This window comes from Cyprinodon variegatus, unplaced genomic scaffold (assembly GCF_000732505.1).
Source record: "Cyprinodon variegatus isolate N-32 unplaced genomic scaffold, C_variegatus-1.0 Scaffold857, whole genome shotgun sequence".
In the NCBI taxonomy this organism is placed as follows: Eukaryota; Metazoa; Chordata; class Actinopteri; order Cyprinodontiformes; family Cyprinodontidae; genus Cyprinodon; species Cyprinodon variegatus.
Window position 1 is genome coordinate 258,503 of NW_015151310.1, and position 18,687 is coordinate 277,189.

An 18,687-nucleotide genomic window follows, 5' to 3' on the forward strand; every position below is an offset into this window, starting at 1 on the left:
GTTGTGCCATGGTTTCAGGCATCTCAAGATAAGCTAATTATGCGTCTACTAATATACCTCCAGTAGAGTTAAAAAAATTCATTTTTTCTTGAAGCTTAAGATAATGGAATTAGACAATTTAATTGAACAAACCTGTGGTTCCCCCTTAACATATTTTAAAAGTTTATTTTGGCTCGTAGAAAGTGTATTATCTTTTTTTTTTTTCACGATATATGCCACCTTCATATGCCCTTGCCGTCCAAGCTTAATTAATCTGCTGCCACCCCTACTGAATCCTAGGAAACGATGGGCAATGAAGGATACCCTGGATGCATCCTTCAGATCAGAAAAGTTAAGGATGTATTTGTTAGCTGCATTTGAAGCAGTCAGGCAGATTCTTGGATTGGGACAACCTTGAAAGCCTTTGGCACAACTCTGTAACCTAATCAGCCTATAAATGCGGGCTTTGAATGATGCACCTCCAGAATTGGGACACAGCAAGGGCTGCAGCTAGCATGCAGATTCACGACTCTGAGTAGAAGGAAGCACTTTTCTATGCAATAGTAAAGGTAAACTCCTGCAATAATTAACTCTGGACAACCAGGATCTTACGGTTATAAAAACAATAAAACCGTGGAGTAAGCCATCTACATGCTTGTGCTTTGTGTAGGAAATATTGAAACAAAATAGCAATCACAATATTTGTTGAAAAAAATACATTATGTTCAGAACAGGTTTAAATGATTAGCTTTACAGTAATACACACATAGGAAAAAAAATGAAACTGCAACCTTAAATTTAAATAAATTAAATAGATTGAAAACAAAATTCATTTTAAAAGGAGATATTCTTAAAGACATCTCGTCTTTCTAAACCCATGTTACTTTTGTGTAATTCACATAACTCCCTTAAAAGCTTATTCTGACAGAGGAGAAATTGTAAACAGCCCTAATGCTGAGCAGCATAGAGTAGTTAAACCGTTTATCGCCAGTTAAGCTCTGACAAACTCATCTAATCTCTGATCATTAGAAGGGATGATTCCCATTTGAATATGTATACATTGCAGCATATTGCTGGAAAATATGGTGGTAACATCCCCATGGAAGTGTTTAGAAACAAAATATTCATGCTTGTATATGTTTTAAAACATGTTCCCACAGCCATTTTTTTTAATGTACCTAATATATATTATATTTGTTGTTTTCATATGTTTTGCCAAAAAGAGTTGTCAAAAAATGTTGTCTATAGCCTCTATACCACTGAAATTAGCAGGTCATCGCAAGTTTTTAAAATATGGTTTGGCCCATTAACAATCAACATTTGGCTCCTATTGACAAAAGAAGCTTGACTTGACCATCGCTGGCAAGCTGTGTGGTCTCTATCCCCCACTAATGCTTCTCCAGTGACGCGATCACGTTGGGTTAGCATTGAATATCTCACTAGAAATCAGGAAAGTAAATGATGCAGAGCAAAATGGACGAAAGCCAGGGTAAGGTCAGTGGGCTTTTGTCTGTCCGAAACTCTCCCACCAGAGCTGCGCCATGTTTATCAGATGTAAGCAGTGTTGTTTTGCCTCTTTAGATCAGACACAACTGGCGTGGTGTGTCACGTCCCTCCGTGCTCAATGGTATCATGTACATTAGCTGGTCGACTGGGTCTGATGCTCTCGCTGTATGCTGATCGTAGCCAAGCTGATTGAATGCGATTTTAATCCGGATCGCTTACCGATTTGTTTTACTCAGGTTTTTTTTTTTCGGCCTGTAAGAAAGGCATATATTGAAGCTTTTGACCATGAGTGGTATTATACTAACCATTCATGATTCATAAAAATGTGTTTAATTTTAGACTTCCCAACTATAACATACAAAATACAAACGTTTACTTTCAAGTAAAAGTGATTTTTTTTCTTTGTAATGATATCTGCAAATCAATATAAATCAATTTAATCAATCAATCTTGTTTTTTTAGCAAGCATGTATAAAAAAGAAAACCCCCTTAGCACTGCTTCTAAAGAGCATATCCACTACATAACGGCAAATTCATCTTACATATAATCTATTTCCAACTGCAGGCAGTCATGTTCATGTAATTTGCATGCCTTTAGACTTTGTGGAATCAAAGCTCCATAAGGTATTGGAAATTCAGCATGCAGATTCATCACAGGAAAGGAGCAGGTACCCTGTGGACTCAGAATATTATTGAGTTACCCAAACAGAGCAGAATGTGGAGTCTTTGTCTAACAGAGAAATGCACCACATACATCTATTCATTCAGAAGGTAATTTATTGTGTTTAATTCCCCAAAGCTTAAAGTAAGGGGTGTAGATTCTTAACCACAGAAAGCCTGTGATTTGCGTATCTTTTAAGATATATGGAAGAATGAGCAGGTGGATGTTATCAGAGGCTAAAAAACACTGAGTCTAGCTTTATGTTCATTTAATGTTATTCTTTTGCCTACTTTTGTCTCACTAAAGTTGGAAAAAGATCGTATGCAAAATAGCACGGAGAACATTTTATCCAGGTGACACAGTTGTAAACACATTCCTGCATGTTTTGTGGATTGGGGATATAAGGTATTAGCCTTATGTCAATATTAATCCATAGGTTTGAAAATGTTGTCATAATTTACATTGGCTGGATCATTTATTTTTATTAATGCTATATAGTTTTTTTCTAATATTTGAAACCCAAGAATAGTAAACTTTTTTTTTTCAGGAAAAAATGTCACTCTTGATTATTACATTAATAATAATCTAAAAAGTATAATAAGTTTTCTTTTACCTATTTGTAAGTCTAAATATCTGTCTCTTATATGAGTTTAAGTAAACAACTGATATATGTAAAAGGCATTATTTATGGACATGTATCTGTAACACCTTTGATGTGCACAAAAGGACACTTACTTCAGTTGACATTCGTAACATTCAATAGCAACACAATATAACTTAAGGCCAATTTATACTTCTGACGCATAGCCTCTGCAACTGGCAAATCTGTCTCTGTTCGTGACCACGCACCACAGGGTCTCTGCAGCCGTCGTTGCGCACTTAGAGAAAATCCTGACAACACGTTGGATGGTCGCAAACCCGCGCAGACAAAAAGCAGCTGTGATTGGTCCTTGGTTTGCTTCTCCGGCTGTCTGTGTGGTTGTCCTTCTCGATTCGGTGCCGGGGTGTGCCATTTTTAAAAACCGAGGAGAATTAACAACAATGGATAACTATGACGAAAGGTTCATCAAGGAGGTTCGGAAGTACAACCACTTGTATGACGCCTCAGACATGTTGTTTTTGAAAATAAACACTCCCGCCAGCGCTGCCGAGGAAGTTCTAGTGACCATCAGCCGAAGTTCTCTTATGGGCTTCCCCTAGCGCTTTGGCGGGGATCTGCTGTGGGTCCCTAGAAATTCCAGACAGACGTTGCAGAAACATACCAGCAAAACTGGTTCGCGACCAGACCCAAGCGAAGTTTGATGTGCGCGGTTGCAGAATTATAACCCGCTCTCAAGCATTCCTTTGTTAAACAGCTTTTTAATGCTCTAAAGCAACTTTCACTTCCAATAAAAAAAAAGTAGTCTTCATTGGGCTCAGGCAGGCTTTACTAAACAGATGAACTGTGAAAGCAGCCAGCTTTCTTAACCACTTTCTGGAACTGCAAATTAAGAAACCAAAAAGTAATAATAATAGTAATGATTATAATAATAAAAATAAAATAAAACAGATCCCACTTGTTACCCATCAATCTCTCTGCCAAAAATGAAATAAAAGGAACTTATCTGAAGAAATAAGTATTCTAACAAATTGTTCCCAGAGAAACCCACATCTGCACAGTCTTATGTCATGTGTAGGTTTCTTAGGACATTATGGAGGGATAAAGGGTATATTTACTACAACCCCTCTGGCATTAGATTAAATATTCATGAGGACAAATAGTATCCAGTCTGGCCTGTAACCAGGCCTGCAATTCATATTCTGCCATCTGCACCAAAATTGGAGATTACAAGCTGTATGAGAGCTAATTTAGACTGGATGCTATGCTACAGGGACAGTGTACAGTTATAATAAAATGACTTGAATGACAGTTGAGACACAATTTATTTCACATGGCACATCAAAGAGGACAAGCTTTTCAGTATGTGAAGAATATGCTCCAATTAGTACCGTCCAAGAAGCAGCAAATAAATTCTGTCTGCTGTTTCCTTTGGAAGATCAATAAGCATCAGGCTGTCCTAGGCTGCCTGGAGGAATTAGCAGTAAACTCAAACTAGCAGACATACCCAAAAAAAGCTTTGGTCTTCTCTTTTTTAATTTATTTTAAAAGTCACTGTCAGCCATATCAATACGATCATGCAGCAGCAATGTGAGAATTTTTGACCCTAGAGGACAATGCTACTGTTCCAGCAGCAATGAATAAGGCAGCTGTTTCTATATGATATTGATGTCATCACAACATGAAAAGTACAAAAAAAGTCCTTACCCACAAGTGAACGCCTGCGAGTACGTGAGCTACCACATCCGGCACATTCGGAAAACTTGGACCAAGCAGTTAGAGTGCAGTCTTCCTTGCACGCCACCCGGCACTTTCTAATATGAGAGGGAAATGGGCCAGCCCATTGCAGGCACTCTGTCATGTTGGCCGGCATACCGTCCTCCCCAACACAACTGATCCCTGCGACACATGGAGAGAGGACAATTTTCATTTACATGATGATTAATATTCACACAGTGCACATGGCCAAGAGGTTTTGGGTTCCAAAATTAATATTATTTGAAACTAAAAAAATTGCAAATGTGGCCTTTATACTGTAAATCCCCAAAGAGGCCCTAAATTATATAAATAATGATGCAATAGAACCACCTGTTAACAAATCATTACAGATATTTGATCAATTATCTGAACTCATAGAAGATGTAGGTTTCAAACAATCTTTTTTTTTTTCAACATTGAATTATGTAACTTTGCAGACAGGTCAAAATGCAGTCCTGGCTTGAATCTGTGCAGGTTCTAAATTAGGGTGATGCCAAGCTAAAACTGAAAATGATGATTGCAAAATGATGATGACTGCAAAAAGATGATTAGCAATTATAAGTACAGTTTGCTTGCTCTAAAGGCAGTAATTAAGACCTTTTAATGGAGTTTTGAAAAGGGTACAAATAAATTTGGACATACCATTTTTGATACTGTATATTTGTAAAGCAATGATGTTTTAGACTTTTAGACTTTCAGGTAAAAATGTGCTGTAGAAAGGGGTCATTTGGGGCTTAACCCTTGTAAATTAACGTTTACAAACTTTTCATCCAGAATACCTTAGAAAAGCTCAAGCTTTTAAATTGACATTAAATCTTAGTTGTTTTTTTTCTTCATATACGAATTCAAAATAGTGTTTAGGAAAATTCACTAGTCACTTATTGACTATTCACTATTCACTTTACAAACTCAGCTCAATTCAGTTATTTACAAACCCACATCAATTTATAAATTTAAGACCCACACCAGTCTTTTATATTAATAAAACATTTAATGATAAAATGTCGCACTTTGGACAAACTGTATAGTATGTAACATGCTTGCTTTGGATTCGATGGGTGAACATTTATAATTGCAACAATAACTATTATCGTACATTTATATAAAACTAAAACTAAAGAAGTTCTAAAAACAAGGCATTTATCAATTATAAAAATGTAGTGGTTGGTTATGGTTGTTGCTAAGGGAGCTTTAAATCCTCTTTTTAGTAAAAACTAAAACAAAAAAAAGAGAAATCAAAATCTGCCGAGAAGTCGTCCAACTATTATCACTATGGTAATGACTGCTTGTCTCCACTGGCATGTATTTCTGTCCCTTCACTTTTCCACTTATATAGCCAACTCTAGCAAAGACAGCCTAATTCTGTCATTCATGTGACTTATTAGCATCGCAGCTCGGACTTCCTGACTTTGAACCGTTCAACCATACAATTTTTACATTATAAGTTCAGTCTGATGCCTTTGTGTGGCTTTTAAAGAAGAATCTAAGAAATTGTGCTATTCTTATAGTAGCATTGAGGATTTTCTATAATTGTTAGATAAATGTAAACATATTGAATAGTCATTTAAAACTTTATATTTTAGGGAAACATATCCATATATTTATTATTGGGCTATTGACTACATGTGAAGAATGTTATTATTATTATTATTATTTTATCAATAGTAGGTTTCTTTTGCCATCAGCCCAAGAAGCATTTTCTATTGTTACACTTAATAGCAGTTTCTAAGCTCACTCTCACCATCTGATATGAATTCATTGTAAAAGGTTCTTCATAAAGCATTGTGAAGAGCAATGTAGACCCGAGTCATCAAAGCCATTAAGACAATTTTTTCCTGCAGCTAAAGATCATCAGCAGGACTCATTTTCCACCGAATAATCTTCTGCAAGGGCTTCATTTCTACCTGGAAAAGGTTATAATGCATGCAGCCAGAATTGACACAGTTTGGGGGTTGGATTATGACACGGTATATGAAAGCTATAAAAAAAAGAAAAAAACTTACTTCTTACTTGGTTGTGTGCTTTTTCATTAAATTTCTATGGAACTATATTCATTAGGGGTATAATTTTCCCATCATAAAGTTAGAATTATTTTTGATACCGTTACGTTTCATATTGGTTTGCTAACTCAACAGAAACACAAGGCTTTGTAATTTAGAAAATCTGAATATATATTCTTGTGCAATAGCATTTGAATACCAGTGCATTCTACTAAATATGCAAAAGACCTTTAAGGGGCTTATAAATGCATATAGCCTTTTGCCAGTGGCAAGTAGGGTAGTGAGGGTTATAATGACTGAAGTATAGAAAAGGCGCCCACCTAAAAAATCATTCACATGTGCAATATGATGATTCAAAGCACCTAAGTTTCTATCATTCTAAAGTAAAAGTCAATGGGACCCAGAAATGCTTTTCAAACATGCGTCTTTTCAGCCGAACGGAGCCATTAAGGCCGGGCTGGGAGGCCTTTCCTTGACTATCTGCCCACTATACCAGACAATGGGAAAACTGGGCAGTCAACATAACTTCATTAACACAATTGCAAAATTGCAATTTTGCTCTAATGCAGGCTGATAGCAGCTCTAAGGCGGAATGCAAAAAATTATATGTATCAAGTATTGCATTCTAGAGAGAAAATATTTACACTTTATCAAGATTGAAGCTGAAAAGAAAATATAACTTCAACAACAAAAAAAAAGAACAGAACAACCCAAGGAAAACACTAAAAGTTTTGGGGTAACTGTAGTTCTATTTCAACATTAAAGCAGTAAAGTCGTTTGGTACGACCTGCTGTGAATCAATTCCCTTATCAAACTTGTGTGAGTTTGACTGATCTGTATGGAAGAAATCCCATAAACGTTTTGTGGCAGGGTAGTAGACTTGTAGGCTGGAGGCTGCAAGTACAGCTCAATGTATGTGCAGAGCAGGTTTCCAAACATTTTGAGCATAAAGTAATAGAACCTTAAGTCTAATCTAGAGTTTATGCTCTAAGCTGGAGGTGCAAAGCTGAAACGGACTTTGAACTTGTCATGAATAACGGAATAAACTCTAACATAGAAAGGCGAGAAACTCATGAGATTTAATGCTCATTGACATTCTTTTAACTTCTGTCTTTAAAGATTGTTTTGTTCAAACAAACAAATTATTTATGGGAACAAACTCAGTCAAATCACTACATGAATTGAACGTTGAGCTGACTTTTGTACTGCATGCATTAGAAATTAGAAATTTCTGGATCAAATGGTAAATGGTAAATGGCATGTACTTATATAGCGCCTTTATTCAAATCAGGAGACTTGACCAAAGCGCTTCACACTACATTCATTCACCCATTCACACACACACTCACACACTGATGGCGGCAAGATACTGTACACAATCCTACTGGTCAATAAGAGGATTGCTCTTGAGGAGTCATCCACTACTTAGTACTATAAGGTAGTGCCTCTAATTTGTTTGCATGCTGGGACAAAATCTGTCTAACTGCATAAGCAAATCACATCCTGATTAGTGCCATTCACAACCAAACAGATTCTGCATGTCTTATCCAGAACAAATGCAAACGCAACCACTTATTTTATAGTACTGATTTTGCACATCAATTTAACGCCTCTTCTCTTCTTCTTCTTGCAGTCGCGAAGATCAGGCTCTTGATGTCACTAATGCTTATTGCTTATTTTTAAACTCAAAGGAATAACCTGAAAATGTAGTTGCTTTGACTTTGTAATTTACCAAATAAATATTTTAAATTAATCATTATCGACAAATGATTCCATAAAAACTGCTGTTCCATCATCTTTTACATTAATATTATATAAAAAAAATTATTAATGTGGTTAATATTATATCAGAAACAAACCATGTATTAGTTATGGGTGAAAAAAGGAAAGATTTTTATCAATGTCATTAAATGGTTGTGTCTTTCCTCTGTCTTGGGGCACAGCGTTAAAGCATTTATTACCTTGGTACACAACTATATACAATAGTATGCGCAACTACTGTATATTTTCTTTGTTTGTTTTGTTGTGTTGTTTTTTTCTTTATCTCTTTTCACTTTCTCCTTCTTTCCCCATTTATTTTCTCTATCTCTTTCTCCTTCCCCTTAATTCCTAACCCCTCTCCTTTCTCAACTCCCTTTCCATCTTAGTGTGCAATGCATACGATTTAATTCCCAAAACCAGTTCATATATTGCTTTATACAAAACTACCAAGCGCGACATTATGACAATAAGCATAATGCTCTACTTGAGAAAGCTGATCTGTTGGGCTATTAACTAGCTCTGGGACATCACTTCCCAGAGCTATGTTGGCAAAGGAGGACACAAGAAAAAAAATAAAAAAAAATTCAAACAAGTAACGAAAAAACAGGAAAACAGCACACTGTGTGTACTAATTTTAAAACTATTTACAGCACATGTTAACCTTATCTGACATGGACACTGCTAAAAAGAGATCTTTGTTGTATCCTCAATGAAAATAAAGAAAAAGAGAAAATTTTCCTTATTTTTCTAACAGTGCACTCATGAAACAAAGATTTGTGCTCTTTAATATTCTGTAGATCCCTGAAAACATAAATATTGCTCTAGGGATTTATGAGACTATCCCTTCAAGTTTTTATTGCCAAAATCCACTTTAAATTTGTGTCGTTTGGAGGACAGAGCACTTTGTAAAGATTGACATTATCTGTTTATACCAGATAAAAAACTGTGCAGCTCTGTATATCATAAGAAAATATTGTGTCTGTATAGAATATGTATTTTCAGAATGAACTTCATCGCTTTCTTTCCCTACCACTCCTCTCAAAATCTGTTTTTCCTATTTTTTCCAAGGTAAAATGTGACTTATAATAAAAAAAATAAAAAAAAATTGTTCACATTATAAAAAAGAAAAATGCTCCTATTTTGAAGCAACTTTACTGAGAATATATAACACTGACTTACGTTATTTTACCTAATGCAAAGGTTTTCTATTTTCAAGATTCTTTTCCTCCATNACAAACAAATTATTTATGGGAACAAACTCAGTCAAATCACTACATGAATTGAACGTTGAGCTGACTTTTGTACTGCATGCATTAGAAATTAGAAATTTCTGGATCAAATGGTAAATGGTAAATGGCATGTACTTATATAGCGCCTTTATTCAAGTTAGGAGACTTGACCAAAGCGCTTTACACTACATTCATTCACCCATTCACACACACACTCACACACTGATGGCGGCAAGATACTGTACACAATCCTACTGGTCAATAAGAGGATTGCTCTTGAGGAGTCATCCACTACTTAGTACTATAAGGTAGTGCCTCTAATTTGTTTGCATGCTGGGACAAAATCTGTCTAACTGCATAAGCAAATCACATCCTGATTAGTGCCATTCACAACCAAACAGATTCTGCATGTCTTATCCAGAACAAATGCAAACGCAACCACTTATTTTATAGTACTGATTTTGCACATCAATTTAACGCCTCTTCTCTTCTTCTTCTTGCAGTCGCGAAGATCAGGCTCTTGATGTCACTAATGCTTATTGCTTATTTTTAAACTCAAAGGAATAACCTGAAAATGTAGTTGCTTTGACTTTGTAATTTACCAAATAAATATTTTAAATTAATCATTATCGACAAATGATTCCATAAAAACTGCTGTTCCATCATCTTTTACATTAATATTATATCAAAAATGATTAATGTGGTTAATATTATATCAGAAACAAACCATGTATTAGTTATGGGTGAAAAAAGAAAATATTTTTATCAATGTCATTAAATGGTTGTGTCTTTCCTCTGTCTTGGGGCACAGCGTTAAAGCATTTATTACCTTGGTACACAACTATATACAATAGTATGCGCAACTACTGTATATTTTCTTTGTTTGTTTTGTTGTGTTGTTTTTTTCTTTATCTCTTTTCACTTTCTCCTTCTTTCCCCATTTATTTTCTCTATCTCTTTCTCCTTCCCCTTAATTCCTAACCCCTCTCCTTTCTCAACTCCCTTTCCATGTTAGTGTGCAATGCATACGATTTAATTCCCAAAACCAGTTCATATATTGCTTTATACAAAACTACCAAGCGCGACATTATGACAATAAGCATAATGCTCTACTTGAGAAAGCTGATCTGTTGGGCTATTAACTAGCTCTGGGACATCACTTCCCAGAGCTATGTTGGCAAAGGAGGACACAAGAAAAAAAATAAAAAAAAATTCAAACAAGTAACGAAAAAACAGGAAAACAGCACACTGTGTGTACTAATTTTAAAACTATTTACAGCACATGTTAACCTTATCTGACATGGACACTGCTAAAAAGAGATCTTTGTTGTATCCTCAATGAAAATAAAGAAAAAGAGAAAATTTTCCTTATTTTTCTAACAGTGCACTCATGAAACAAAGATTTGTGCTCTTTAATATTCTGTAGATCCCTGAAAACATAAATATTGCTCTAGGGATTTATGAGACTATCCCTTCAAGTTTTTATTGCCAAAATCCACTTTAAATTTGTGTCGTTTGGAGGACAGAGCACTTTGTAAAGATTGACATTATCTGTTTATACCAGATAAAAAACTGTGCAGCTCTGTATATCATAAGAAAATATTGTGTCTGTATAGAATATGTATTTTCAGAATGAACTTCATCGCTTTCTTTCCCTACCACTCCTCTCAAAATCTGTTTTTCCTATTTTTTCCAAGGTAAAATGTGACTTATAATAAAAAAAATAAAAAAAAATTGTTCACATTATAAAAAAGAAAAATGCTCTTATTTTGAAGCAACTTTACTGAGAATATATAACACTGACTTACGTTATTTTACCTAATGCAAAGGTTTTCTATTTTCAAGATTCTTTTCCTCCATTGGGATTTACACTTTCTTGTTAAGGATTCAAAGATAATAGGTGTTTCCACACTTATAAATCAGGTAAGAGTGGGGTTTTATCAAGGAACTCTTCCTACAGCATTACTCTCTATTATTTTAAGAAAATAACATATCAGAAATATTTAAAATATTTCAAGAAGTTATATTTGGCATTGATAAAATGACTTGTTCACTCATTTCTTTTCTTGCAATTTGACACATTAGGAAAACCGCAAAAAATTGATTGACAGATGACCATTGATATATGATTGGCCGAATTTAAATGTACAGATTGATGTATAACTATCTGGCCTGCATAAAATCATGGAAAAAAACACAGAATTTAAGACAGGATTTTTTTTAAATAGAAATTTTCTCGTTTTTGGCACAATATAGTCTGATAAAGAGTACATTTATATGCATGTTTAAGCCAGAATGGTTTGATATTTAAATATGACTTCCCTACGACTTTAAAGGTGAATTCTAGCCCTAAGTTCTGAACCCTTGAATAAAACTGGTGTAAGTTGTTTCCTTCCTCTATCATTTTCCTCTTCCGATTGCTTTGCCCTAATTATACATCAGTCTGACATTTATGTATCCTTTTCACTGAATTGGTTATGCCATCCATGGAGTGAGTGTAACTCAAAGTTCTTTGTCATTCTTAAATCTACTTTTAAATTCTCTGTTTCTGCTAATTACAAATTTTCATCTTGCAGTTCAGTTTTCTCGAAATGTCACAGGTACTTAACTCAGCCATTATCTAATCACATTCAAATACGATGCTGTAAAGGTCAATGAGGCTTGCTCTTAACCTGGGAACGCCAAAAACACTTTGCGTTGTGTGCTCATTAGAAATTTGTTTCAGAAATGTCAGTCATAATTACATAGAGAGAGACTTGCTGCTTTCAAGACAACAGAGTGATGCAGCAGAATTCAATTGGATCATACAGGGAAAAGAAAAGATATATCTTTTACATTTGTTTCCCTTTTCAAAGTTTATTATGTTTCCTTATGGTATTTTAATCATTTAAATATTGGGAAAACTGTGAAACGCCAAGGAAGAACTGTTTGATACATTTATTGTGGAGAAGCAAGTTAGTACTTATAATTATGTGCTTTGCTCTTTTCAAAAGGAGCAAACAATAACAAACTTAATCTTTAATTTTAAGCATCTTTGGAAGCATAACATAAATGTTTTAACACTATTTTTAACAGTAAAACACACCACTGTTGTAACAATTTGTCTTTTTCTAAAAATCTTTCTATGTATCATAAAGCATTTTCAAAAATCATAAATACAGCTAAATACCTAAATTATTGATCATTAAAAAGACATTCATGGAGTGTCATATTTGTGTTCCCTTTCAGGGAACGAAGACCTACAATTAAAAAGTAGTGTTATGAAACTGTACAAATGAACTACAATTACAGGAATTTATGAAAGGGGTTAATATCATTGGAAGGATATGATAAAATAAAATCAAATAAAATCACGTGATTTGTTTTCTAGGTAATTTTTTCTCATTGTAACAAATATGTAACAAACTGTTTGTATTACATACACAGTCAATTATATATATATATATATATATATATATATATATATATATATATATATATATATTTAAGAATAGAAGACTTAAGAGGCTGGACTGAAGAAAAAGTCTTATAACATGAGATACATGGTCGCAGCAGCTGATGAGGAGAACAGATAGGGAGGAAAAGACTTGAGGTGAGGGTCAATACTTGCCTCTTGTTTCTAAACCATTTCCACAGGCTTCTCCTGATCCAGATAATCCTCGTCTAACAGAATCTGGAACCAGAGTACAACTGTGCCACTTATGCATCCTCCACCTAGATGGAATGACAAAAACAAGGCTTTATTTGTTAGAGAATAATAGTGGTTTTATATTTTTTCAACATCAAACCTTTTTAATATCCAATTTGTAACTTATGATCTTGGTTGGACACATCCAGGAAAGATACAGTATTGTTGGATTTTGTAAAGAGAGAAAAATAAAAACAACATAATATTATGGCATTTGAGTCTTTCGTATGCTGTGCACTTAAAGGCAAGCGTTCTATTCTGCAATAGGTCCTTTTAAAATAAACAGCTTTCCAAAGAGGTTATGTTTGAGAACTTTATATTTGTAAGTTATACATTTCAGTGATCAAGCAGGAAAAAAAATGTTATAAAAAGAGAAATTAAGGTACCTAGCTCATTAACAGTGAACCAACATACCTGTCAACAGGTGCTGAAGTCTGAACATTAACTGAACATTACAGAAAACTCCTGACTTTCCGCGATGGCCTCAAACTATTGTTTAACAAAATTCTACTACAGCAGCTCCATCAGTCTTGTTTACTTGTTTTATATATATATTTATATATAAATTTAATGTTAGACCTGTAAATATACAGTCATATGTTTATATTACTTTTGATGTATTTATAACTGTTTTCAAGGCTGCGCTCAAAAAAACTGAAATTGTCTAGAGCTGTTTTAAATGAAATTTCTTTTTGTATACACTTGTGTTATATAGTATATATATATAAATATATATATAATATTTTTATTTAATATTCCTTTCTTCAATTTCAATTTTTTTTACTGGCTGCTGATTTTTCTGTATTACAAAGTCTATTTAAACCATAAAGCAGCCCTAAATGGCTATTACAAGGTCTCCCAGAACAGCTTTGCTCAGCTCCTCTCAGTTTGCCTTTATTCATAGTGTTTTCTGGCGCTGTGTGTTAACACCAGGCCAACCAAATAAATGAAAACAGGATTAAATTAAGCAGGTCACCTTCTTCCATTCTTAACTGGTTTAGCTATCATGCTTGCATATTCAACACTGGCATTTCTTATGCATGGCATAAGAAGCCTGGCTTGTTTGTGATTATGCAGTTCAACCCACTTTCTTTTCTCTATGAAAAAATCTATGCTTTACGTTCCTCATCAATCTGAGCTATAGTTGTTTCTCTGTTTCATCAAACCAGACACACCAGCCTACATCCCTGACTGTATCACTGTATCAGTGATTCTTTGCTGCCCATTGCCTTGTTTAATGAAAAATGTTTCTTTAAGGTGTGGTGAGTAATGAGGAACTTTGATGAGGGAGTTACTTTAACTAACAGTCAAAAGAGTCGCTGCAGCTGCTTGATTTTATTATTCAAAATTTTAACTAAAGGAATGAGTGAACAGTAGTAGAAATATTTGCAAACCTTGTTAAGAAGTTGCTTGCTTTATGACTATGTTCTGCACCAAACAGTGTATGCGTTGCTAGCCTAATTATGTACATAATGGCTACAGGATTTTGACATTAATTAGCTAAGACTGTCAGTGTTGTCTGTCTAATCCAAAAACAGTAACAGCAGCACAGTAAAAATGATTGATTATGAAAGTGAAGCTGACATGCATTTTTCTGTGGAATTGAAAAGACATATGTTTGAGCCAGATATCCTTGACTAAAGGCTCTGTTTGAAGCCGCTGACTCCAGCATGAGCAATGGAACCTGATTGTACAGAGCAGGATTGGTCATAGCCCCCGGTTTGTTTTTCTGTGTGTTTATTTATTTTATTTCTTTTTTTGCTAAACATTTGTGTACTCTTTACAAAGGGTTTTCCAGCTGTTTGGTACAAAGATTAGCTAATGAGGCATCTTTAGAGTGCCAATCAGAATGTAAATGTTCAACAAAGCTTCATTTGTCTGTCCATTTCAAACTTACTGTAGACATCAAATCACTCCATCTTGACTGAATTAAGCAAATGAGAAAGAAGAGTGCAGACCTCTCAGAATGTACTGATAAATATATGTTCTAATTTTGAGGTTGCACTCCTGTTTAGAGATAAAATTTAGAATACTCATCACAAGTCTGTATCATCAAAGGCATTACAGTTTCATCATCAGTGACCTTACAAATAATGTCATCAGTCTGGAAAAAATAGCTGGGACAGAAAACACTGGGGCTTGCCACAATAATCTAACATGAATATGGCTAAAATTAAACTTCAATTTTGTTTTTTTATACAACAGCATTAAAATGCCACTGTACTGAGACCAACAGTTNACCAACAGTTATATCTAACAGCACAAAATTCACCTTAAAATTATAGTAAAGTACTGTTTTTTTCTCAGATACCTTATGTCTGCAAATGTTTTCCCCTAAATACATGAGTAATAAATGAATTACTTAGACATCAGTTTAGTTATTGTGGAAAGAATCACCCACATTGAACCTTTTACTGTCACAACCACAAAATTTAATGTGTTTTTATATTTCATGTGATAGACTACCAAAGAAACTTCAGAATTGTCATTGGAAGGACATGATTTTCAAACATTTTTATGCACAGAAATCTGAAGCCTAAAAATGTGGATTTCTGTTCAGCCCTTTACACACTATAAGCCCTGAATTAAAACAACTGCTGACTTAGATTCCCTATAAAGTTTGGTATCTCATTAGTGTCATCATAAATAAAACTGTCCTTTCAAAGACAAAGATTTGAGACAGAACTTTAGTGAACAAACAGCATAAAGATGACCAAAGAACACAGCAGGTGGACCAGGTATAAAGTTGAGTTGAAGTTTAAACCAGGATTAGGTTATTAAACAATATTCCAACACTTTAAATATCTTGCAGGGCACTGTTCACTATTTCATGAAATGGAAATATCAGGTTTATGTAACGTTTTATCATTGTCTCCCTTTTATCTCCTCCTTCTTTTATCTTTTCTTCTTTTTCCTGTTTTTCCTTTCCTGTTCTACTTTCCCATTGCAGTGTCCATATAATCTGTAATACTCCCTCCATGTATTATAATAAAGCTATTTACATGCATAAATCAAGCGGAACACTATTGCGATAGCTGTACTGCTCCACTTGTGAAAATAAAATCTGTTGGGCCCTTTTTGGCATCAAGACAATTATTCTTATTGCCACGTTGCCAGACAGGACACTGTTAAAAAAAACAAAAAAAAAAAAAAACTTAAACTGACATGCTTCGTAAGATGGAGTATCACTTACAGTAACAGACAAGTCCATGGCAATACCTGAGATCAAAATGAGATTTATACCCGAGTGTGGGAACATTTCTTCACATTCTCAGCTCTGAGTATTTGTACCCTAACTGTAGGTCTGCCCTTCATTGAATTTGGAAAGAAAAAAAATCTATTTTTTTTTTTTATGAACCCATAGCATGTCTCTTTTTGCATCAAACGAAATGCGCTTTGGTGAGATGGCATTAAAACATAACTTTTTACATGCAAAAAATTACTTTTGACAGAAAACCCTGAACCTTAACCATACCATAACCTGTATGAAACATGGTGGTGGAAGCATTGTGCGGTGAAAACACTAAAGCCGGCCAGAGTTGTTTGGAATCTAAATTAAGATGATTTATTTTTTTGGCAAAACAGTTACTCCAAGTACACCGTAAATGCTATGTTATAATTGCAATGATTGAAGACACGAGGATTTTAGAACGGAAACTCCAGACCAACATCCAAATGAATATCTGTGGCAAGCTTTAATAATACATTTTACTGGATTTTCTACTGCCCATTTATGTCTCTACTTTCAACAAACAAGGTTAAGAGAAAGTTTTCATAGCTTTATGAATATGTAAATGAAATCACTGTTAAGTTCCACTTTGTGCTGTCTATCACAGTAAATCACACAAAAATGATATGACAAAAATGTGAAAAAAGTTCACTAAATAATTTTTCTTAACACTGTAACCTGCAATGACAAATTGAAAAATGTCTTTATTCAATACATTTCCTGAAAAACCTTATTAAATTAGTTACAGCTCTCAAGCAATTTATACCTTTAATTAACTGTTATGATCATGACAAATCCCCAGTTTTACTCCCTAAAGGGTTTAAAAATGTACCATTATTGAAACTTCAACTGATAATATAGTAAAAAACACTTTTACCTATAAACTGGACAAACACGAACTGAGTCACACTCCCTTTCTTCATACAGTGTGTCAGGACACTCTTGACCTCCATTAGCAGACCTCTGAATGATTATTCTGTACCGAGATTGCATGGCAGCAGTTGAATTATCTGTGTAAGATGAAACACAAATTTCATAAAAACAATTATTGTTTTTATTTTTTATTTTTTTTTTTTAAAGCAGCATAGTAAAAAATTCACACTGGTAAATTAAGGTGACCATTGTTGACGGAAAATATAAAATCATGAGAACACATTTTCTGGTAAATAGAAAAAGAACAAACACAATCAGTACATTCTAACATATGAAAGAAGCAGCCAGAGAAGCAAGTGGTCTTGAAACTGATCTGACTGATTAGGATGCCCTTGATGGTCGGGATGTCCTCCACTTCGCTGCTGTCTGTTTTCGGACACACCACAATATAATGGCCTCATTTGGCTCGGGCTCCAAGGCTCATTAAACAAAACTAATTACAAAACATTGAAAATGCTGCAATTAAGAAAGTGATTACATCGTCAGCAGGCCCAGTGGACTACAGCATATTTACAGCGATGAGATGTCTATCCACTTCTTCTAAAAACTATCTCATTCTTTTTTTGTTTCATTTCCAAGATGCTGCACTGCACATATTGAAAAACCATTAAATATCTATTTTCCTCTTGATGTGTCAGCTTAATGTAATCAACACTTAAGGTTGTCATAAGCCATTAAATGTAATAATTAACCACTCTAGTGCTATGTGCTGTCTCTATTCTGTTTAGTCTCATTCAGGTCTTTCATTGCAACAGAAAAACAACTAATAAAAATAATTTAATACATCTCTACATGCATTGTTGGAATGAAACAAACTGTGTGAAATTGTGTTATAAAAAGACGATTGAGCAAAGAAACTTTTTTTTATTAATTATTATTTCTTATACAATGAATAAATATTTTACTGATTTCCAAACTGTTTTTATTTTTAAAGGGCATCAACACATAATAATTTGTTAGTTTTTTACTTGTGTTTTTATTTATTGTCTTTTAAATTTCATCTAAAAATAAATCTACCTGGGAGACAAGATGTTGGGCATGCTGTCCATTCACTGAAGGGGGTCACTACACAGTCCTTCTTGCAGGGAAGCAAGCAGGGTCGGTTAGTTTCTGGGCGAGAAGAATCTAAACACCTGAGCAAACAAAAAACATGTTTATTAACGTAATCAATTTTATCCCAATAGATACTATACATCTTAATTTTCATAAGTAGAAAAAATGTTGTTTTATTGAGAAAAAACCCTGTAAACATAAAAAAAAAACCAGACAGACTTTATGAAACATGGAATAGACTAAACCTGCGATACCATAACATTTCATTTGAGTCCAACATTCTTATCAGTCT

At 34.3% G+C, this 18,687-nt stretch overlaps 1 protein-coding gene across 1 annotated transcript in view; it reads right to left on the minus strand.

The window, feature by feature from the left end:
• Positions 1-18,687, minus strand: part of thsd7b (thrombospondin type 1 domain containing 7B) — a gene marked incomplete at its 5' end in the record, with an annotated part of 157,412 nt that overhangs the window by 80,280 nt on the left and 58,445 nt on the right. The window contains 4 exons of the mRNA XM_015397359.1: positions 4,452-4,643; positions 13,103-13,206; positions 17,287-17,419; positions 18,360-18,475. Of these exons, the coding sequence (XP_015252845.1) occupies positions 4,452-4,643; positions 13,103-13,206; positions 17,287-17,419; positions 18,360-18,475 (545 nt within the window). The remainder of the gene's footprint in view (positions 1-4,451; positions 4,644-13,102; positions 13,207-17,286; positions 17,420-18,359; positions 18,476-18,687) is intronic.